The 20,796-nt window shown below is 44.2% G+C and overlaps 2 protein-coding genes across 7 annotated transcripts in view; one reads left to right on the top strand and one right to left on the bottom strand.

Moving 5' to 3' along the window:
- Positions 1–1,309: 1,309 nt before the first annotated feature.
- On the bottom strand, positions 1,310–19,307 carry RPUSD4 (RNA pseudouridine synthase D4). 2 transcript variants are annotated; one of them, XM_068555042.1, is made up of 8 exons: positions 19,264–19,307; positions 11,947–12,179; positions 11,401–11,566; positions 9,913–10,114; positions 6,774–6,867; positions 6,555–6,699; positions 4,338–4,435; positions 1,310–3,860 (listed from the first exon to the last, which is right to left on the bottom strand). In XM_068555042.1, the coding sequence occupies exons 1-8, from the start codon at positions 19,295–19,297 to the stop codon at positions 3,624–3,626; spliced, it is 1,209 nt and encodes a 402-aa protein (XP_068411143.1). In that variant the 5' UTR covers positions 19,298–19,307; the 3' UTR covers positions 1,310–3,623. The 2 variants fall into 2 exon arrangements, with proteins under 2 accessions (XP_068411143.1, XP_068411142.1); XM_068555041.1 differs by having other exon boundaries at positions 1,310–3,863; positions 19,264–19,301.
- FAM118B (family with sequence similarity 118 member B) overlaps positions 12,063–20,796 on the top strand; it is a 54,696-nt gene continuing 45,962 nt past the window's right edge. For 3 of the 5 annotated variants that reach the window (XM_068555048.1, XM_068555047.1, XM_068555044.1), the window contains exon 1: positions 12,234–12,329. The gene's annotated coding sequence lies outside the window, so the exon portion shown is untranslated. Of the gene's footprint in view, positions 12,149–12,233; positions 12,330–15,719; positions 15,849–20,796 lie in introns of those variants that run through there. The other 2 variants (XM_068555045.1, XM_068555046.1) reach the window with 2 other exon arrangements.

Genomic DNA, 20,796 nt, shown 5'->3' with positions numbered 1-20,796 from the left:
GGTTGAAGGCTGGGGAGGGTGACACTGGCGCCCGGGAAGCAGGACGTAAGTGCATATTCAGAGAAGGGGTTTAAAGGGAAGGAGAGCAGACTTGGTGACTAACTGGATTTGGGGACAGGTGTGAGAGAGGAGTTGAGGTTGATTCCCAGGACAAGGGTGATACCATCTAACTAAGGCAAGAGCAGGGGAGGAGGACCAGGTCTGGAGGGAGAAGATGAGCAGTGAGCACAATTTGGGGGGCCGGTACGGGATCTCAAGGGGTGATGACCACGGGCAAATGGATATAAAGATCAGGAGCTCACAGGAGAGACCCAGGTCACAGAGAGATTTATGAGGCATCAGCACACAGGCAGAGGTTTCCAACGTCGATCCAGCTCTGCTGCCAGGTCACCTGGGTGACAAACAGGATGCACAGACGGAGCACTGAGGCCGGAGCCCTTCAAGGAGCCTGGAAGGAAATCAAGTGAGGAGATGCGAGAGGAGTTCACGGAATCAAAGCGAGCAAGGAGGCAGAGCAGGAGAGATGGGTTCTAAACGTACAGACAAGGTACGGCGTGATGATGGAGGAAAGTGCTTGCCGGCTCAGGCTGGGGGGTGCCCAGCCTGGAAAAAACCTACCTGGGGAGTCACAGGCGAGGAGCGGCTTCCTGCAGCAGCGAGTACTGGCGTGAGTCTGCCCTACAACCCCCTGAGCAAAGCGACTGGCTCTTCCCAGAGGCTCACAGTGGCCATTTGTGGGGAAGCTAAAAATAAAAGCCCCGATGGGCAAGGGACGCTGTTTTTCATTCTAAGCCTTTTAGTTCTTGATTTTTAAAAAAATCACGTGCATGTAGAACTTTAATAAAAAGAATGAAAAACTACTTTCTTATTAATTATATAATACCAAATCCAACCTTTTCACTGGCTCTAACCAATATTTCATTTTAGGCATGCTCCAGCCTCCCTTGGATGTAGCCCACCTTCCCAGGCCACGCCAACCTGGCATAAAAGTTCTCTTAGATTATCCTGGATAACTGCTATACCCAGCACGACTAAGAAAACACAGACAGGAAAGGGAAGAGCACCGTCACTCCGCGCCCTGCCCTAGCCGCCCAGCAGTCGGGAGTGTTGCCAGCAGACTGCTGCAGGCTGGTGCTGACCCATCTCTTCCAGCCAACGCCTGCAGCCCGGGCTGCCCTACATCTGGACTGCCTGGTCCCTTTGGGGAGCGGTTCCCAGGTTCCTGGGGTTTCTCCAAACACTCACAAAACCAGGGGTCTTCTTCAATTGCCTCCCCAATTCAAAGTCAATTATCAGGATTTTCTAAGCGTCACGTTCTTGTACCTTTATCTCGAGGAGCATGGTTTACTAGAAATAGAAACAACAGCCAACATTTTTAGGCCTTACAGAAACAAATACAGTTAAGTCCCCTACATACAAACCTTCAAGTTGCGAACTTTCAAAGATGCGAACGTGCGTTTGCATGTCCAATCACGTTAGTTCACATGTCTGGCGTACATTGTCACATGCCTGCATCCTCTGTAAGTGGTTGTGCTTCTGTGTACTTCACTGTATAGTACTGTATAAAGTACAGTAGTACAGTATCTTTATTTCAAGCTCAAGATGTCCAGAAGCAAGCGTAAAAGCAGTGGTGATGTAGCTGGTACTGCAGCTTGCCCTCCATCTCCTATTGCTGGCAATCCTTCACCTCTACCGTCTCCCACCTCCTCTCCCTCCTCCAGTCAGTAACTCTTCTTGCCTGTTCACTCGATGCCAGCCCCTATATGCCAGCTGTTGTACTGTACTGCTGTACTTTTCAAGGTACTGTAAGATTAAAAGTTTTATTTTTTGCTTTTTATACATTATTTGTGTGAAAAGTGTTATAAACCTATTACAGTACAGTACTATATAGCCGATTGTGTCAGTTGGGTACCTAGGCTAACTTTGTTGGACTTACGAACAAATTGGACTTACAAACATACTCTCAGAACGGAACTCGTTTGTATGTAGGGGACTTACTGGACAGTTATTTCATCTGAGCTTTTAAAGTTCAATCCATCGTGCATGGTAACAGGCATTATGGAAACAGGAAAGTGGGTTTTTAGAAAGTTGTATTATCAACACAGAGAGAACACCTAACGACTGTTCTTGGGGCTTCTCCCCAACTGTGCTGTCACTCCGAGTTTTCTCAGCTCAGCCAAAGTAACGTGAGGTGTATTTGTTTGCAAGATGGTACTGTTGCAAGAAATAAGATGGGAGCCAGCTGGACAACTGAGTGGGATGGCCGAGATAACTCCCTCCCGCGGGGTGCTCGGCTCTGCATCTCCCTCCTGAGACCCAAGGACAGGCTTGCTTCCAAAACAAAGGAGATTCAAAAAACCGGCAGCCCCCTCACAACCACGTATTTACAGATTAATCAAAGCCATCCCCTAGTCTAGAAAGGACAGATGCTACATGAAGCTAAAATGCCAACTACTGATCCAGAACTTTCAAGATGATCCCTTTCCCCAAACTTCTACACCATTCTTTAGATTGCAAACAGGCAGCCTGCAGACCAAATCCAACCTACAAATATGTTCTGCTTGGCTATCCAAGTGTTTTTTTAAAAATTCTGATTTAGTTAGCAATATACTGGGAGATTTCACATAAATATCTGGGTTTCCTGACTCTCTGAAAACAGTTAGGACTTCCCTGGTGGTCCAGTGGTTAAGACTCTGCACTCCCAATGCAGTGGGCCCGGATTTGATCCCTGGTCAGGGAACTAGATCCCACATGCCGCAACTAAGAGTTCGCACGCCACAGCTAAAGATCCTGCATGCCATAACAAAGATCCCGTGTGCCGCAACTAAGACCTGGTACAGCCAAATATATAAATATTATATAAATATATAAATATATAAATATATAATATAAATATAAATATATAAATAATAATAAAAAAAAGTTAGAAAATCTGTTCCCACAGAGCAACCCTCAGCTGGAGCTAACAACTGCCCTCTTTAGACATGTGGGTGTTCCGCACCACGGCCTTACACCCTGCTTGCTCCACTCGTTTTTGTTACCTGCCTGCCATTTACACCTGCTTTGCTTGCTCACTGAACAGCCCTTCGCAGGCTCCATGGTCACTTGCACAGTAAGGGGCCTGAGCTGAGGCTGAAGAGAATCCTTGTAGTCTATGGCTACAAAGTCTATGGCTATCTTGTAGTCGCTGGCTACAAAATCTGAGACTGAACAAATAAAGCAGGAAGGCTTTGCTGATAGATCCTGCAGCTCCATGAGGACAGCAGAAGCTGCTTCTGAATCTCTATGAGCTAGACAACCATTATGTTCTCTCCAACCACAGGAACTTTCCTGACAGACCAAGAGCTTTATTCTTGGGTGAAAACAGTTCCTGATCACAGATTCTGTGCTTTAGTTCTCCTGGTCCTGGGCTCTCTTCCACTCTGAAGCAGGCAGACTGCCTGCTGGCTTTTCCAGCATGTGGCCAAAGTGTCGAGAAACAGACACTAGGCCCCAGTAAGAGCCCTGAAGCAGCTGTTTCTTCAACTCATCAGGCCTGGCTCTTCTGGAGTCTGTCCCAAGTGAGAAGTTAGCAGAGTCCCTTAAACAGAGAGAAGAATTCAGGGCAAACTGCCCAACTGTCTTCACTGTGCTCCTGAGTGTGTGGCTTCCTCGTCCCCATTTTGATCCCGACTCGGCATCCTTAAGCCCAGACGGTGCAGGGAATGGACAAAGTATCGAGGAGGCTTGCAGACCAAGTTGAGTTCCTCCTTCCCGGGCTGCAGGGCAGGCAGAGTCAGCTGGCAGGCATGCAGGTGAAGGGGGATGTGGCGGGCCTTGGACTGCGGCAGCCCCATCTTCTTCAGGATGCAGGCAGACAGCTTCTGTGCAGAGGAGACAGCTCGTGAGCGCAAGGCCAACAGCCCCTCCTTGACCAGCGTGCGGGGGCAGAAGACCTCCACTTACGGGGCCCCCTCACCAACTCCCGGAAGACACAGTGATGGACAGCCTGCTTCGGGGCCATTTCTAGGAAGGCTTCGGAGCCCATGTATGAGAAAACCCACCACACCAGGGAAGCTCTCCTTGGCCAGTTCTCTGGCTTTCCAAGAGAACGGGCTGTAACAGCAACAAGCAAAGTTTCCACCAAGGCTCTTTAGCTGTAGCGTGAAAGCCTGCTTTGAGCCTTCAGAAAGTCTCCTAACTGCTTCTCAATTTCTCCATAAGCTAGATAACTAGCATGGTACTGTGTCGGAAGACAATCAACACATCTCTGCTGTGACTCACTTCAGGGATTGAACAAGGGGAAAGAGTAAGTTCTCCCCCTTATTCTGTTGCATATTGGGTCAAACGTGTATTACCTGGGGGGCCAGCCTGTTCCAGTCTGAATACTTGTGATCACCAAGGACTGGGCAATCCAATCCAAAAGACAGGTGAACTCGAAGCTGATGCTTTATTCCTTTAAAAAAAGAGAGGGAGGAAACTTATGAGTAGCCATTGAAACAATACCACTGGTGGCATCTGCTTCTAATCATATTAAATCAAAGGACAGTAAAACCGGCAAAGCCCCAACTACAATAAGGTATAAAGAATAATCTAACAAACAATAAGCTATTAGGAAATAAACATTATAAATACTGTTAAGCCTCTAAGTACCCCTTGCCATCACAGTTTCCTTTCCACCACAGATAACCACTATCAACTCGGTGTCTATCATTGCCATGCTTTTTTATTTTTAAATAATTGTGTTGTATAACACTAAATAGTATCGCTTTGTACATTTTTTTTATTGTGGCAAAATATACATAAAATTTACCATTTTAATCCTTTCTTTTAGTATAAATTTATTTATTTATTTTTGGCTGCATTGGGTCTTCGTTGCTGCATTGGGTCTTCGTTGCTTCGTTGGGTCTTTTTTCTCTAGCTGCGGCGAGCAGGGGCTACTCTTCGTTGCAGTGCACGGGCTTCTCATTGCGGTGGCTTCTCTTGTTACGGAGCACGGGCTCTACACGTGTGGGCTTCAGTAGCTGTGGCTCGCAGGCTCAGTAGTCGTGGCTCACGGGCTCTAGAGCACAGGCTCAGTAGTTGTGGCGCACGGGCTTAGTTGCTCTGCGGCATGTGGGATCTTCCTGGACCAGGGATTGAACCTGTGTCCCCTGCATTGGCAGGCAGATTCTTAACCACTGCACCACCAGGGAAGTCCCATTTTAATCGTTTTTAAGAGTAGAGTTCGGTGGCACTGAGTACATTCACATTGTTGTGCAATCACTACTACAGTCCCTCTCCAGAACTCTTCCGCTGCCCCCAACTGAAACTCTGTACCCAGGTAACAATAACTCCCCGCCCCCTGCTCTCTCCAGCCCCTGGTAACCATTACTCTACTATCTGTCTCTATGAATTTGACTACTCTAGGTATCTCATATAAATGGAATCATACAGTATGTGTCCTTTCGTGTTCCATTTAGCATAATGTCTTAACGTTTATCCACGCTGCAGTATGTGTCAGAATTTCCTTCCTTTCTAAGGCTGAATTACATTCCACTGCATGATGTACCACATTCTGTTTTTCCATTCATCTGTTGATGGACATGTAGGTTGTTTTCACCTTTTGGCTACTGTGAATAGTGCTGCTATGAACACCGGTGTACAAATATCTTTTCTGAATCCCTGTTTTCAATTCTTCTGCATATATACAGGGAGCAGAACTGCTGGATCATATGGTAATTCTATGCTTCATTTTTTGAGTAATCAATTTGCAAATTTTTAAATAAACGTAAGCAAACCATTTATTTATTTATTTATTTTTTGAAGGGAAGAATTGATTTATTCAATCATTTTAACTGAATATTTCTCACCCACCCAGGAAACTGATTAAGAGTAGGAGTCTGGGCTTCCCTGGTAGCACAGTGGTTAGGAATCCGCCTGCCAATGCAGGGGACACGGGTTCGAGCCCTGGTCTGGGAAGATCCCACATGCCGCGGAGCAACTAAGCCCGTGTGCCACAACTACTGAGCCCGTGTGTCACAACTACTGAGCCCGTGTGTCACAACTACTGAGCCTGCGCTCTAGAGCCCACGTGCCACAACTACTGAGCCCGCGTGCCACAACTACTGAGCCCGTGTGTCACAACTACTGAGCCTGCGCTCTAGAGCCCACGTGCCACAACTACTGAGCCCACACGCCTAGAGCCTGTGCTCCGCCACAAGAGAAGCCACCGCAATGAGAAGCCCGCACACCGCAATGAAGAGTAGCCCCCGCTCGCTGCAAACAGAGAAAGCCCGCGTGCAGCAACGAAGACCCAACTCAGCCAAAAATAAATTAAAATAAATAAGTAAATTTATAAAAAAAAAAAAAAAAGAGTAGGAGTCTGCCTAAAGCAAACTATTTGTATCCTTCTGCTACCTACTGTTTGTAACAATCATCCCTATGGAAGCTCCCAGCCTCAGATCAGCACCGGAAGCAGGCTCTGGTGCAATCCCAGAGCCCCCAGAATACCAGCTGCTCAGGGGAGGGGCGGAGCCCAGCACAAGGCCCTGGGTGAGGCTTCTCCGCCCACTGCAGAGCAGTGGGACCCTCACCGGTAATAGGCTGGAGCTCCACGAGGGCGGAGGAGAGGGTGCTGCTCAGCACCCGGTACTGAGTCACAGCCAGCTGTGCGTTCCTGCTGGTCCGCACCCTCACTATCTTCCCATTGTCCATGCAGTAGCTCGGGGACAGCGTCATCTGGAGCCAAAGAAATCAAGACACGATTTCGAAGAAAGGGCAGCAAACCCACCCCTCTGGAGGCGCTCACCCACCTTGTGGTGTCGTTCCTGGCCCTGCGCCTCCTTCTCAATGATGGGAATGTCCACGACTCCCGCTGAGGGCACCGGGACGCGCATCGTGATGGCCCTGGGGGGACACACACAGACCCTTGCTTAAGCCACAAAGGTGAGTGAGGCTCTCCTTGCATCGGCTACTTAGAGGTTTTAACTCTGGACCTCCTGCACTACTGCGGTCAGTTCTTAAGATCAGAGGGTCCCAAATGATCTCCTGGTATAGTGCTTAGCCTGAGAGCTTGACACTATCCTTATAAGCCTATCTTTTTTTACAACTAAACTAATATGTGCTGATTGTAGAATATTTGGGGAAAAAACGGAAGAACAAGAAAAAAATTATATTAATAAGACGGTCACTCATCTAGCCTTTAAAAATGAGTATGTACAGCTTAAGGTAAAACTAGGGTAATACAGTTTTGCATCCTGTTTTTCTTTTTTAAATAATAAAAGACGGTAAGTTCGAGCTGCATATGGAATAAATGAATTAATGAATGAATTGAGTGAAAAATTCACAGGACCGCTCCTGCCCTATTTGCCAGGTCGATAAAACAGGGAGGAACTGTGCTCAGAAAAGTCCCAGGAACCCCAACCACAGCTCAGTAAGTCCCTCTTGTGGGAGGTTTCCCTCCATCACACCACAGACAGGCAGAAGACTCTTTAATCTGTCCTTACGTCCATGCCTCTTCCAGTCAATCAGCTCTCCTGGGTACTTGGTGGCCTAACACAGAATCACTGGCCCAGGAGTCACAAGCCCAGATATAACATCGCACACCCTAGACACCCCACTGCAGACTGGTAGCAGTTTAGGCTGCTATCTGATACATTTTATCATACTTACACTGAGTTGTAACTACGAGCTGACGCTTTCTAATGGCCTAACACTACTGCTCAAAAACGTTCAGTCAGTAAATATTCACTGAATATAAATAGACACTGATTTCAGTAGGTACTAGTTCTAGATGGATGAACAAGACAAAAATCCCTGTTCCTAAGGAATTCCAAATCTAGTAAGAAGACTCAAAGAAATCACTAGAATATAACAAATTGTTATCATACTAAGCCAGCAAGTGCTAATCAGTTGCCTGCTATGTTCTACTTCTAACTTCTATTTCCTGCACCTGGTATTTAAGGCTGTCAGTAACCAGTTTCCCGCCGAACCTTCCAGCACTCTCTGCCACCGCCCCCTGTCCCACACCAGACTGTAGGCCTTACTCCTACAGTGCCCACTGTTCCTATAATCTGGAACACGTTTCTCCACCTCATCTATCAAACCCTTCATTCATCGAGACCCAATTAACTGACTTCAAGTCTTCCACGAAGCCTGATACAGAAAACGGTGAGCGATGCTGAACTTTTACAGACAATTCTCACAAATAACACTTTTTATAGACTTACATTTTGATTACTTGTATACATAATAATAGTCTTGATTTTCCATCTTTCAGCCTTTACTGTGATGTGGGTACTGTGTTAAACACTTCACATGCACTGTCTCACTTAACTCTCTCATTGACTCCATTATTCCCATTTTCCATTATGACGACAAAGCTTAAAGAAGTTCAATAATTTCCCTAAGGTTCCACTCTGGTAAATGACACAGGTGAGAGTTGAACACAGATCTTGTTGAGCTCTTAGCTGCCATGCCAAACTTCCTCCATTACCTGTAATCTCTTCTTACAGTGATTCTTAAACTTGATTCTACATCAGAGTCATTTGTGGAGCTTTTGAAAAATATAGATGCCCAATCCCCACACCCACCAGACTTATGAATCAGAACCTCTGTGGGTGGGTCTCAAGCATATAGATTTTTTAAAGGCTCCCAAGATTACAAAGCAGCTGCAAAATCAAGGACTAACAAGCAAAATCTAAAAAGAATACTCACAAATCAAACAGGAAATAATAAACAACCTAACAGAAAATAGGCAAAAGGAAATAGTCTGTTCACAGAAAGGGAAACTCAAACAGCCAATAAACACACACACACAAAACAGTCAACATCACTAGTACACAGGGAAACAGAAAATAAAATATCATATATTTTTTTACCCATCAGAATGGCAAACCTTTTAAAAATGCATTGGTCAGGGATAAGGGGAGGTAGATATTCACTACTCCTAGCGGGAGTAAAAACTGACATAACCATTTTGGAGAGCAATTTGGGTAGTAACCATTCAAATTTTAAAATGTGTGTGCCCTTCAACCCAGCAATTCCATTTCTGGGACTCTGTCCTAAGGATATACTCACATATTCTTTGCAATAGGCTCTGAAAATTGGGAAAGTACCTAAACACCCGTCAATAAGGAAATTATGATATCCATACAACAGAGCCATTAAAAAGGAGATAGCTCTAAATGTACAACACAAAATGCTCTCCAAGATGTACTGTCCACGTGAAAAAAGCAGGATGCAAAGCAGTGTAAAATATGCTGCTATACAGTAATATGCTTATACATGTCCCATATAACTCTGGAAGTTTACACAAGACACTAATAGTAATAGGGACTGCTTCTGGAGAAGGAAATTGAGTAGGTGGGGGACAGGAGTAGGTTTCATTCTTGCTCATGCATCTTTCTTCTATTAAAAAAACTGAGGTAAATCTATATGCACTAACATGGAAAGATCCCCAAATCAAAGAGTTAAGTGGAAAAAGAAAGTACAATATACATTGTAAAGTGTGATATATATACACACATCTGTATGTAGACATACACAGGCATACACACATAGTGTATACACCAGACATATATGTAAGTACGTTGAGTAAGCACCAGAGGAATAAAAACCAAAGTACCCCAAGGGAAGAAACTAGAATAATAGAATGAGTGGATTCTCCAGGAGATTTTTGCTTTATCTTTGTTGTCTGACATTTTACCACAGGAATGTAATCATGTATACTCATATAATTAATTTTTAATAATTTTTATGTACAGCCATAATTAGGAACCACTATGCCACCGGACTCTAATGTTCTAAGCACTAAACCTGTTTCCTATAATTTTTATATGCCCACGCGTCCGAGTGCAGTGCCTTCTATTACTAGGAGTTCCTGCTGTATGAACGGATGAATAGATGGAAGGGTGCCTACACCACCTCGACCGCTATCGATGGGCTTCATACCAGTACTTCTTTGTCACCTGACGGGTTCTAAACAACTCTTGGACTTGATGCGCCACTTCTTTTTCCCAAGCCAACACCATTACGCCTGTAGTTTCCTTGTCCAGCCGATGGCACAGATGCAAGGGCTCTGCCTTGTGGCCGTGAAGCATCTTCGCCAGGACAGGCAGTGCATCACTGATGCAGAGCCGGACCCCAGGGCCACCTAAGAAGGAAAAAGCCAGAGGTTTGAGCGGCCGGGAAAAGATCCCACCGAAGACCTCTACCTGGGACAACAGCCCTTACTGGATTAACAGTAAATGCTTTCTAGAGCCTTATTACTGAATTGTGGTCCAGGGACTAGCAACGTATCAGTCTGCCCAGGGAGCTTGCTAGAAAGGAATCTCAGGCCTCCAACCCAGACTAATTAATCAAAATCTGCATTTTAACAAAAGGCCCAAGTGACTCATATGCATATTAAAGTTTAAAAAGCACCATCCTAGAGCATGTGGCTTTCTCCTCAGACCTATATGTGTATATATATATATATATATATATTTTTTTTTTTTTTTTTAATCTACTTATGTACTCATACTAAAATTAGCAACCAAAATGATGAGATCTGATATTTCACTATGTAAGCAAAGGCTTGAGAATTTGCCAAGTAAACCCTAGTGAGAAATGCAAGACCATGAGGCCCTCCTGAGGCATTACAGAAGAGCTGAGAGGCTGGGCTTTGGGGTGAGACATTCCTGGGTTCCATTCTATGGACCCTCACAACTAGCCACTGACCTTGGACAGATTACTTACTCTTTCCAACTTTCAGTTTTCTCATCTATAAAATGTAAATATCTTGATAATAGTTATCTCTCAGGGAACGGAAAGGCAAGCTACTGGAAGGATCAAGAGAGAAAAAAAAAACATACAAAGCACTTGGCACTGTCTGATTTAATTCGTTGTTTTCATGTACAACCTTCTCCATACCTCTCCCCAAAACATTCGTTCTTCTAGCTAAAATACGCCTATTCCCCCAGCAAAACCCTTTCCACAAATGCATTTTTTTCTATCAGTCTTTCCTGACTCACCCTAGCTGTCTCTGACAACTACATTTAACATTTATTCAAAAACATTAGGGTTTCCATTACGTTCTAGGCACCCTGGGGTTTTGTTAGGTATACACCAACACACGTTATGTCCTCTTTCCCAGTTCTGATGGAAAATAATCTGAAGACAGGAACCACACAGCCTTTGTCCTTCTCTATAGCAATCCTCGGTGGAGGTCTGCACACAGCAAATTCCATAAATCGCTGCTGGCTGCCAGATGTTTGGAAGGTGGGGACTGTCTTATTTATCTCTGCGTCCTTACTGGTTCCTCACAGAGGACAGTGCCCCACAAAAGTTTAATTACTTTGAAAGCAAGGCTTCAGAGAGCCCCCCGGGTAATGTTAGAGTTGCCCCTACGCGTAGCAGAAAGCAGCAGCGGCCCGCCTCCCTTCCCCACGTGCTGCTTACCATGCACAGGGAGACCGTAGGGCTTATTGATGACCACAAGGTCCTTGTCCTGGTGGACAAGTCCTCGGCTCAGCGCCTTAGCAAGCACGTTGGGGTGGACGCGCTGCAGCTGCTCTGTGAACCGCAGTAGTTCTTGCACTCTCCGCTGAACAGGGTTTGTGGGCACCTGCGGGGAGAGAAGGAGCGACGGTAAATGCCTGGTGGGGAGGACTTGCAGTAAGTCTGGGTGAGAATTTGGGAAGGGAATGCCTGTATTTTAGCATTAGACTCGCCCCGTCCCCGAGGAATTTGAGCGCAGGGGTGGGTGTCCGTCTCGCCTGTACCCACGTGGTGCTTAGGGCCGGGGTCGGCAGGAGCCAGAGACCCAGCCCACAGGAAGATACCGCACCCTTCCGACCTCTCCCCTCCGCTTTCTCCTCATTCTCCCACCACAAGTCCTCGACATTGATTACTTGACACGTGTCAGAGGACCCTCCCACCTCCCTCCCGGCCTGGGAAACCAGTGAGCGCACTGCCTCTTGGGAGTCGTGGTCCTTCTGGGCTCACCGGCTTCTTCGTCTTTTGTTCCTGTTTCTGGGCTCGAAGCCTCTCCGCTAATCGCTGGGCATCCAGGGGCCGAGAGGCAGCAGCAGCGGAACAAAGTGGCTTTGAGACGAAAGTGAAGAGATTCCCCAGACGCTGCCAGGAACCCCGGACCCAGAGGCCAGGCACACTACAGCTAGGAGCCGCCATCTTGCCGAGAAGGGAGGTACGAGCCAAGCCCACGCGCAGAAGACGGACTGGAGGGAGGAGGGAGTGGGTGGGCCCTTCGGGTCACATGGGCCGGGAGGGGCGGGGTCCCGGGAGAGTCACGTGGGGGCGATGCGCGGTAAGTGCGGCTGCGCCGGCCGGTAGCTGCAACTGGAGTGGTGGTGCTTGGAGGAGACGCGGTGAGTGTGTGGGGAATTCGGGTTGGGGCTGGGAAATGCCGGTGCCTCAACGCTTTAACGTTTCCGCGTCCCCAGGGCTTCCGTTCTCGGAGACCCCTGTCTTGGGAAACCGTTTCTCCCTTTAAGAGACGACCCCACTCAAAACCACCTCCCCGCCCCCGCGCTCGGGAGAAGCGTGCCCCGTGAACACTCGCCCCAGAGCCGTCTGAGGCGCCCACCTCGTCCCTTTTGGCAACCACGTCCCGGGTGCTCGGCCAATCCCTCGAGGGACGCCTCGCGTCCTTTTTTTTTTTCCTTACCGCTCGACCTTCGGAGATGCGGGATCTCTGAAGCCTCTCCACCCCTCATCTCCTGACTCCCAACCTCTTTGTTTCACGTTGTAACTAGTCCTTCTCTCCCAGGGGTGACGGGGAGCCCTTCCGTTATCCACGGGTCCATATTTTCTTCCTAGGGAGCACCTTGAGTCTCTTCTGCCTTCTTCCAGAATTCATTTCGTGGCGTCTCCTCCGTCCCTCCCCCAACTGCTTCCAAAGAAAAGAAAAAGTACAGAGCAGGAATCTTCCCTTCCCTTTTCCACTTCCTTCGTTTTCTCCATCCCTGGCTTGTAACTTGCTCCAGACCCTCTCCTTCTCTTACAAGGTGCAGTGTTGGGACTTCCATGCCCAAACTGCCAGGGACTTCACTAAGTCAAGACCTTGTGACTTCACTAAGGGGTGTCAGGGAAGAGGAACATCTGGTTGGGATGGTAATGTTAAAAGTACCTGGAAACAGACCTGCCATTTACTAAGAAGAAAGCTGATGCCGAGCCCTGAAGAGATCTCAGGAAATTAACGGAACTGTGCTGACGATAGAGGAAACAGTTTTTAAGACTGCTTAGAATGAAGGCTGCCTGAGGAGTTAGAGGAGGTAGTGGCATTAAGTTTGCGTCCTACCCCTCTAAAAGGGATTGGCAGAAGGGAGCCCTGTAGAGCATGAGATAAAGTTGAACAGGTAAATGGAGCTAGCCTATAGAAGACTTTAACTGGAAGAAGGGTTTGAACTAGATGTGGTAAGTAGGGAGGAGTCTTTGAAGATGCTAGAGCAGGAGAGAGACTCCTTGAAAAATGGAATTCTGGGAATGAATCTGGCAGTTGAATGCAGGACAGATTGAAAAGGAGAAAGCTTTGGTAGCTGGGAAATCAGCTAGGACGCTGCAATCTGAGTGCTCAGTAGAAAGGCTGTGCTTGGTTCAGTGGTCTTTTTCCCTACACTGTACTGTCCTTGGAGTGTGAATTGGTTTTGAGTTGTACAGGTCAAGATGTACTATTGACTGCTGCTGTTGAACTGTGAGTTCCTTAAGGACGCGTTCATTTTTTTTATCCCCTGCATCTGGTACAGAGTGAACTCACAAATATCCCTTGGCTGGCTGAAGTGCGTCACAGGCATGGGTTAGGTGTGTCTGAACATTTTGAATGATCTAATTTCTGTCCATTTTTGACCTAAAGAATGGAGGTAGGAGTACATGTATTTGTAAAGAGGGGGAAAGAAGACCTGTGTATGTTTCTGTAATAAGAGAGGTGATCGGGGTATAAATGTGAAGAATTCGAAGGGAGATTGAGAAACAGCTTCTCTGCTACTGTTTTTTTCCCCTGCAAATTCCCAGGAAAGACACAGATCTAGAGAAATTGAGAATTACTACCTTTTACTGATAACGTCCCAGACCCAGGTTCTAATTTCACTAAGCAGTCACGCATCACGTGTTACGTAAGTATGTGAAGGCTCCTTTCCAGGGACTCTGAAATTTGGACATCAGGACTTAAATTCGTATCGTTACATTAATTACAAGCCTGTTTTAGGTGTAGGACTTTTATGGTTTTGGGGGGGGGGGCTGGGGAACCTTCTTCTGCCTTAACCTGTCCTTAATGGCATTCAAGAAGTGACCCCTGTTCCTGCAGAATTGGCCTTCTGTGGCAGGAAACAAAATGAAGAACCAACTCAGATGTCATTGTCAGTGACACAGAGCTTGTGTTCTTGGGTTTCAGGTTAACCCAAGGCACACACTATAGTGCCTAGGCATAAAAACACTGGTCCCTTTTTTTCTGAAGAAGGAACTTTTAGGTTTTTCTTGTTGAAACTTTGTAAGAGAAATTTGAAGAATTCAGAGTTTTTGTTTGCTTGGTATCACAGTACAGCTTTAGCCAGTGTGGGTACAGAAGTTTGGTTCCTTAATGTTTATCGTTTGAGTCTAGGCACTTGCTGATTTGAAATAGAGTTGCTCTCAGTACACAAGAATTTATGTAAAGATATATATTGCCTCCTTTCTCTTCCTCATTCAGTTGATCCTGTTTTAGGTAGCTCATTTTTCCACTTCTGCACTAATCTCATATTCTCTTTTTGATTGGGAACTCTTCTTATCTGGACTGTTTTCTCAGTGTAAGGAGGGAAATTCTATTAGTGGTGTCTTCATTCTTATAGAGTAAAACGTGGCTTATCTACCTAGATCTTGATATATCATAATATGTGCCCCTCCCCCATAACCATACAAAGAAGAACTTGATAATTTGTTTTTAAGGATATTTTCTAACCTGTGCAAGAACAACAAAGCCTTCTTTTTAATTTCATAAATACAAACAGGGACTAATAAAAGAACTTGTGTCTGAATATCCCAAATTTAAGGTTAATTAGTGGCATGAGGTTAAATTCTGGTTCCTTGAACAGCGATTTGCTAGTTGCAGATTAACCAGCGATTCAGTTTCCCTGACGAGCAGGAAGTACTTGGATATTGTTTTATGGTTTTAGAGAGATTCAAAGAAGCAATTAGCAGTTCTCTGGAGGTGCCCTGGAAAGAGCAGTTGTCGGCAGCTGGGAGATCTGGGGACTGGTCCCAGTTCAGCTGCTTGTGAACTTGAGCGAGTAATTTGGGCTTCAGTTATTGTTTTTTAAAAGAAGATCCTTACTAGCTCTAAGCTTCTATCAAGATTTTCCACTGACACTTAAGTGCTTCTCTTTCTTAACAAGTGGAATTTATTTCAGACTTACCTTGAGTACATTTAGCATTGGCACAGAGAACCAGGATTTTAATCCTGTCCCCACAATTTAACCTTATGCCACTGAGCTACCATTTGTGTTTGGAGGTTACTTCATTGAGTGCTGCTGGAATACACCTTCAGATTTCCTAGGTGGGTTGTGGAAAGGAGTGCAGATAGAAAAAAAGTTAGAAAACAATGGTATTGACCTATACCATGTGTGTTAGTTCTTTTTTCCATGCCAGCATTTCAAAGAGATTCCATTGTATTGTTGACCCTTGTTTCACTTTTTTTCAGCTTTTGAGCAACGATCAGGGCAGGTCTAGCTTAAATGCCTGCTTCACAAACTTTTTTCATACTGTGACACACATGGAAATTATTGTTGTGTCACTGAGGAAAACTGGCGGCGACACACAGAAGACAGCTGGCCTGGGAGCTGTGGCTGTCCCATCCCCACCTGGCCATACACTGGCGAGGAGATCCCTGTCCTGTGGCCCATGTGACCATTAGGAAGGTCAGCATTACACATTCAAAGTCTTTGTCCCAAACTCTGCCTAACTATCAAGAGGAACTGTCTCACTAGTTAGTCTTTTTTTTTTTTTTTTTAAACCAAAGCATGTTATATATTAATTATCCCTTGAAATGTAACCCATCTTTACCTGACCGTATCTGGTTTTGGGGTTCAATTTCTTTTTTAAATTATTATTATGTAAGTTTCAGTTGTACAGCATTATAATTCAACATTTATATACACTACAAAGTGATCACCGCCACAAGTCTAGTTACCATAATTATTTTTCTTAAGTCTGTGTCTAATTTGTTTTGCCCTTATGTGCCTTTATGCTCTTGGCTAGTTTAATATTTAAAGACCATACTTGTCCTTAAAAAGTGGCCTTTTTTTGAAGTGTGTGAATGGTAGTTAACTGATAAAGAGGTGGGAAATGCTTTCGTCATGATGCTTTGACCTCATTAGATTATGGGCAGACTTGCTCTGCCTATTTTTAGAAGATAGGGAATTTCTTTTTTTGGGGGGGGGGAGAATTTCTTTAAGTAGCTTATTTTATGTTTTCCATTATAAAAGTAATATAGAAAATGTGAAAATACAAAAAGTAGAGTGGGGGAAAATCATTCATATTTCTGTTTCCCAAATACTGTTAAAATAACATGGTTTTTCTCATCTTTTTCTTTTTTTTGTGCATTCTTTCTGAATTGTGGAAATTTTCAAACGTTTACATGATAGAGAAAACTCTAATAAACCCCATGTACCCATGAGCCAGCTTCTAATACATCCAGCCAACACAGGGCCAGTCTTGTTCTACACCCCAACTCCCAGATGGTTTTGAATCAAATCCCAGAAATAATCATTTCATCTGTAAACACTTCAGTATGTATCTGTCAAAGATTAGAACTAGTTTTCAACATAACCTCAACACCATCATCACACCTTAAAAAATATATTCCTTGGTATCACCAAGCAACCAGTCAGTGCACAGATTTTCCTGTTGGTCTCACTTTCTAACACTTCATTTGTTTGAATCATCAGGTTGAAAGAAGGGTCCACACATCATGTGTACACTTTTAATTAGACTAAAACCATATGGGCATTCAGAAGAGATAATGTGGACTGTAAACCTTGGAGATGCTAAGAGCTTGCACTTCGGAGTCATGCAGACTGGGTTTCAGATCCAGCTCTGCCACTTGCTAGCTGTGTGACCTTGTGCAAGTTACTTAATCTCTCTCACTTTAGTTTTTTTATCCTGTAAAATGGGAATAATATCTACCCTAAGACCACCATGAGGATCGATTGAGTTAATGCAGGTTAAAGCACTGTGGAGCCCCATACGTAGTTAATGCTCAATAAATACTAGCTCTGTCCAGCACCTAGTATAGCATCAGTGCATAGATTTGTGGAATAAAAATAGAGTAAGAGCCAAGAGCTATGGAATTTGGTTTCATTCTGCCATTTAGGGGAATCACTTCAAAGTTTTGTACCCTAAATTTCTCGTCCAAAAAAGGGGGTGGAGTAAACAACCTGATGATCGCTGAAATTCCAGTGCTTGCAGGAAATGAGGCAGGCTTAGTATTTTAGAAACAGCATGAGCTTCAAAAACAGACTGGGGGGACTTCCCTGGTGGCGCAGTGGTTGGGAGTCCGCCTGCCAATGCAGGGGACACGGGTTCCAGCCCTGGTCCGGGAAGATCCCACATGCCGTGGAGCAACTAAGCCCGCGAGCCACAACTACTGACTGCGCGTGCCTAGAGCCCGTGCTGCACAAGAAGAGAAGCCACTGCAATGAGAAGCCCGCGCACCGCAACTAGAGAAAGCCCACGTGCAGCAACGAAGACCCAACGCAGCCAAAAATAAATAAATTAATTAAAAAAAAAAAAAAGACTGGGATTTGCATCACACTTTGTTATTTACAAGCATTTAATCTTCTCAGCCTCAGTTTCTTCATATGTGCAATGGAACCAATAATACCTACCTGATAAGATTGTTGTGATGAGCAGCAAGATAAATATATCTGGTTCCTACTGTGTAGTAGGTACTCACATTATTAGTCAGCATTTTATGATTATAAAACAAGAATGTTACATTGGAGCATTTTCAACATTGGAGTATTTTCAACATCTTAAAGAGCTATGTATTTTGTAGCATTTATATAAATAAAGATGACCAAGTATCTTATGGGAAAAGGAATATACACTGGAAGGGTGAACCTGGAAACTATGTTTCCAGAACATGGACAATGGAAAATTGAGGGATTATTCAGCCATGTTGCTAAAAGCCAGAGGATATGAGGATCCCTAGAGAAATTCAAGAAGGTCTTTGCAACACATAGTTGGTTAAGTTGAATAAACCTATTTTCTGTAGCATTTGAAAATTTCATCAATAAGTTAAAAGATGTGGCTTTTTTTAATTGAAATATAGTTTGCATACAGTGGTATGTTAGTTTCAGGTGTGCTAACATGGTGATTTGATATTTGCATACTTTATGAAATGATCACTGCATTAAGTCTAGTTACCCATCTGTCCCCATACAAAGTTATTAGAATATTATTGACCATATTCCTTATGCTGTATGTTACATCCCTGTGGCTTATTTATTTTATAACTGGATGTTTGTACCTCTTAATACCCTTCACCTATTTCTCCCCCACCTCCACCCCCCCTCCCCTCTGGCAACCACCTGTTGTTCTCTGTATGTGTGAGTCTGTTTTCATTTTGTTTTGTTTTTTTAGATTGCACATGTAAGTGAGATCATATGGTATTTGTCTTTCTCTGATTTATTTACTTAGCGTAATACTCTAGATCCATCCATGTTATTATAAGTGGCATGATTTCTTTTTTGTTATGGCTGAGTAATATTCCTGTGTGTGAGTGTGTGTGTGTGTGTGTATCTTCTTTATCCATTCATCTATCGGTGGACACTTAGTTTGCTTCCATATTTTGGCTATTGTAAATAATGCTGCAGTGAACACTGGTGTGCATGTGTCTTTTCGAATTTGTGTTTTTTCTTTGAGTAAATACCCAGAAGTGAAATCACTGGATCATAAGGCAATTCTGTTTTTAATTTTTTGAGGAATCTCTGTACAATTTTCTGTAGTAGCTGCACCAGTTTACAATCCTACCAACAGTGCACGAGAGTTCCCTTTTCTCTCATTCTCACCATAAAGACACTTGCTACTTCCTGACTTTTTGATGATAGCCGTTCTGACAGGTATGAGATGGTATATCATTGTGGTTTTGATTTACATTTCCCTGATGATTAATGATGTTGAGCATCTTTTCATGTGCCTGTTGGCCATTTGTATATCTTCTTGGAAGAATGTCTATTCAGGTCCTTTGCCCATTTTTTAATCAGGTTGTTTGGTTTTTTTTGATGTTGTGTTGTATGAATTCTTTGTATATTTTGGGTATTAACCCCTTACCTGATGTTGTTTGCAAATGTCTTCTCCTATTCATAGGCTGCCTTTTTGTTTTGTTGACAGTTTCCTTCACTGTGCAAAGGCTTTTTTCAGTTTGATGTACTGTAGTTCCATTTGTTTATTTTGCTTTTGTTTCCCTTGCCTGAGGAGACAGATCCAAAAAAAATTGCTAAGACCAAGGTCAGAGAGTGTACTGCCTATGTTTTCTTCTAGGAGCTTTTGGTTTCAGGTCTTACATTTAACTCTTTAATCCATTTTGAGTTTATTTTTGTATATGGTGTAAGAAAGTGGCCCACTTTCAGTCTTTTGCAGGTAAGTGGTCCAGTTTTCCCCACACATTTATTGACAAGACTGTCTTTTCCCCATTGTGTATTCTTACCTTCTTTGTCATAGGTTAATTGACCATATAAAAAGATGTGGATTGGGGGTGTGTGTGTGTGTGTATGTGTGTATTAATTGTTAGTGATTGGAATATGCTGTGTTTGCTCTAATGATATTGTTGGCTTAATGAAAATGACTTATACTAGCTGTTATAAAGAGAGCTGCACTGTTAACTGACTCAGAAAACCAAATCCACTCTGTTTACTGACCCCAAAGTACTAGTCAGCATTTCCCCAACTTGCTTGATGATATAAGAATCACCTGAGGTACTTTTAAAGCTACAGATCACTCCTCTAGAAATTTTGATTCAGTGAATGCTGAGTTAGGGCCCAGGAATCAGTCTCCCTCCCTCCCTCCCGCCCGGCAGACACTCCTGTATTTATACCTCTGCCCAATGTCGTCCACCGTTGGTTGAGCCAGGTGATCCTGCGTTGCTGTTCCCTGTGTGTAGGTTCACCTTTGCCTGGTTATTTCACTTACCTATGTTAATTTTTTCCCAAATGCTCTAATGTATTAATCCCATTCATATCAGTAACATTATCTCTGGGCTCAAATGTATCAGTTCCATTTTTTATTGGAGCCCCGCACCACCTTCCTCCTGCCTTTACTGCTTCCTGTCAGTATCGTTCAGGAACTGACCTTTACTCTCCTCCTGGGCTGGCCCCCATGCCATCCCATTTCTTGGCTCACATCTTACATCCTAAGAAGTATCTGAAAGACTTTATTTTGCCCACAAACTTGTTTGATAGTTTGGAAGTGTAATCGAGTCCCAGGTTAGAAATAATTTTCCCTCAGAGTTTTGAAGCCCTCGTTGTACTTCCCGGTGTCTGTAAGTGCCCTGGAGGTGTGGTGGTTCACACCTTTTCTACGAAACCTTGTTTTGTTGGTTTGGTTTTTCTTTTCTCCCTCACTGGAAGTTTGAGGATATTTTCTCTCTCCCTGGTGGTCTGGAGTTTCATGATGATGTACCCTGGTGCAGGTATTTCATCATCGACTATTCTGAGTGCTCAGTGGACCCTTTCATTCTGGAAATTCATGTCCTTCAATCCTGGGACATTTTCTTCTATGATTCCTGTGATCTTTCTCCCGATCTTTTCTTTTCCTTTGATCATTTTTCATAATATCCATTCTTGTCATATGGATATGACAGCTTTA

The sequence above is a fragment of the Eschrichtius robustus genome, chromosome 11 (genome assembly GCF_028021215.1).
Source record: "Eschrichtius robustus isolate mEscRob2 chromosome 11, mEscRob2.pri, whole genome shotgun sequence".
Taxonomy (NCBI): domain Eukaryota; kingdom Metazoa; phylum Chordata; class Mammalia; order Artiodactyla; family Eschrichtiidae; genus Eschrichtius; species Eschrichtius robustus.
This window is presented reverse-complemented; position numbering and strand designations above follow the sequence as displayed.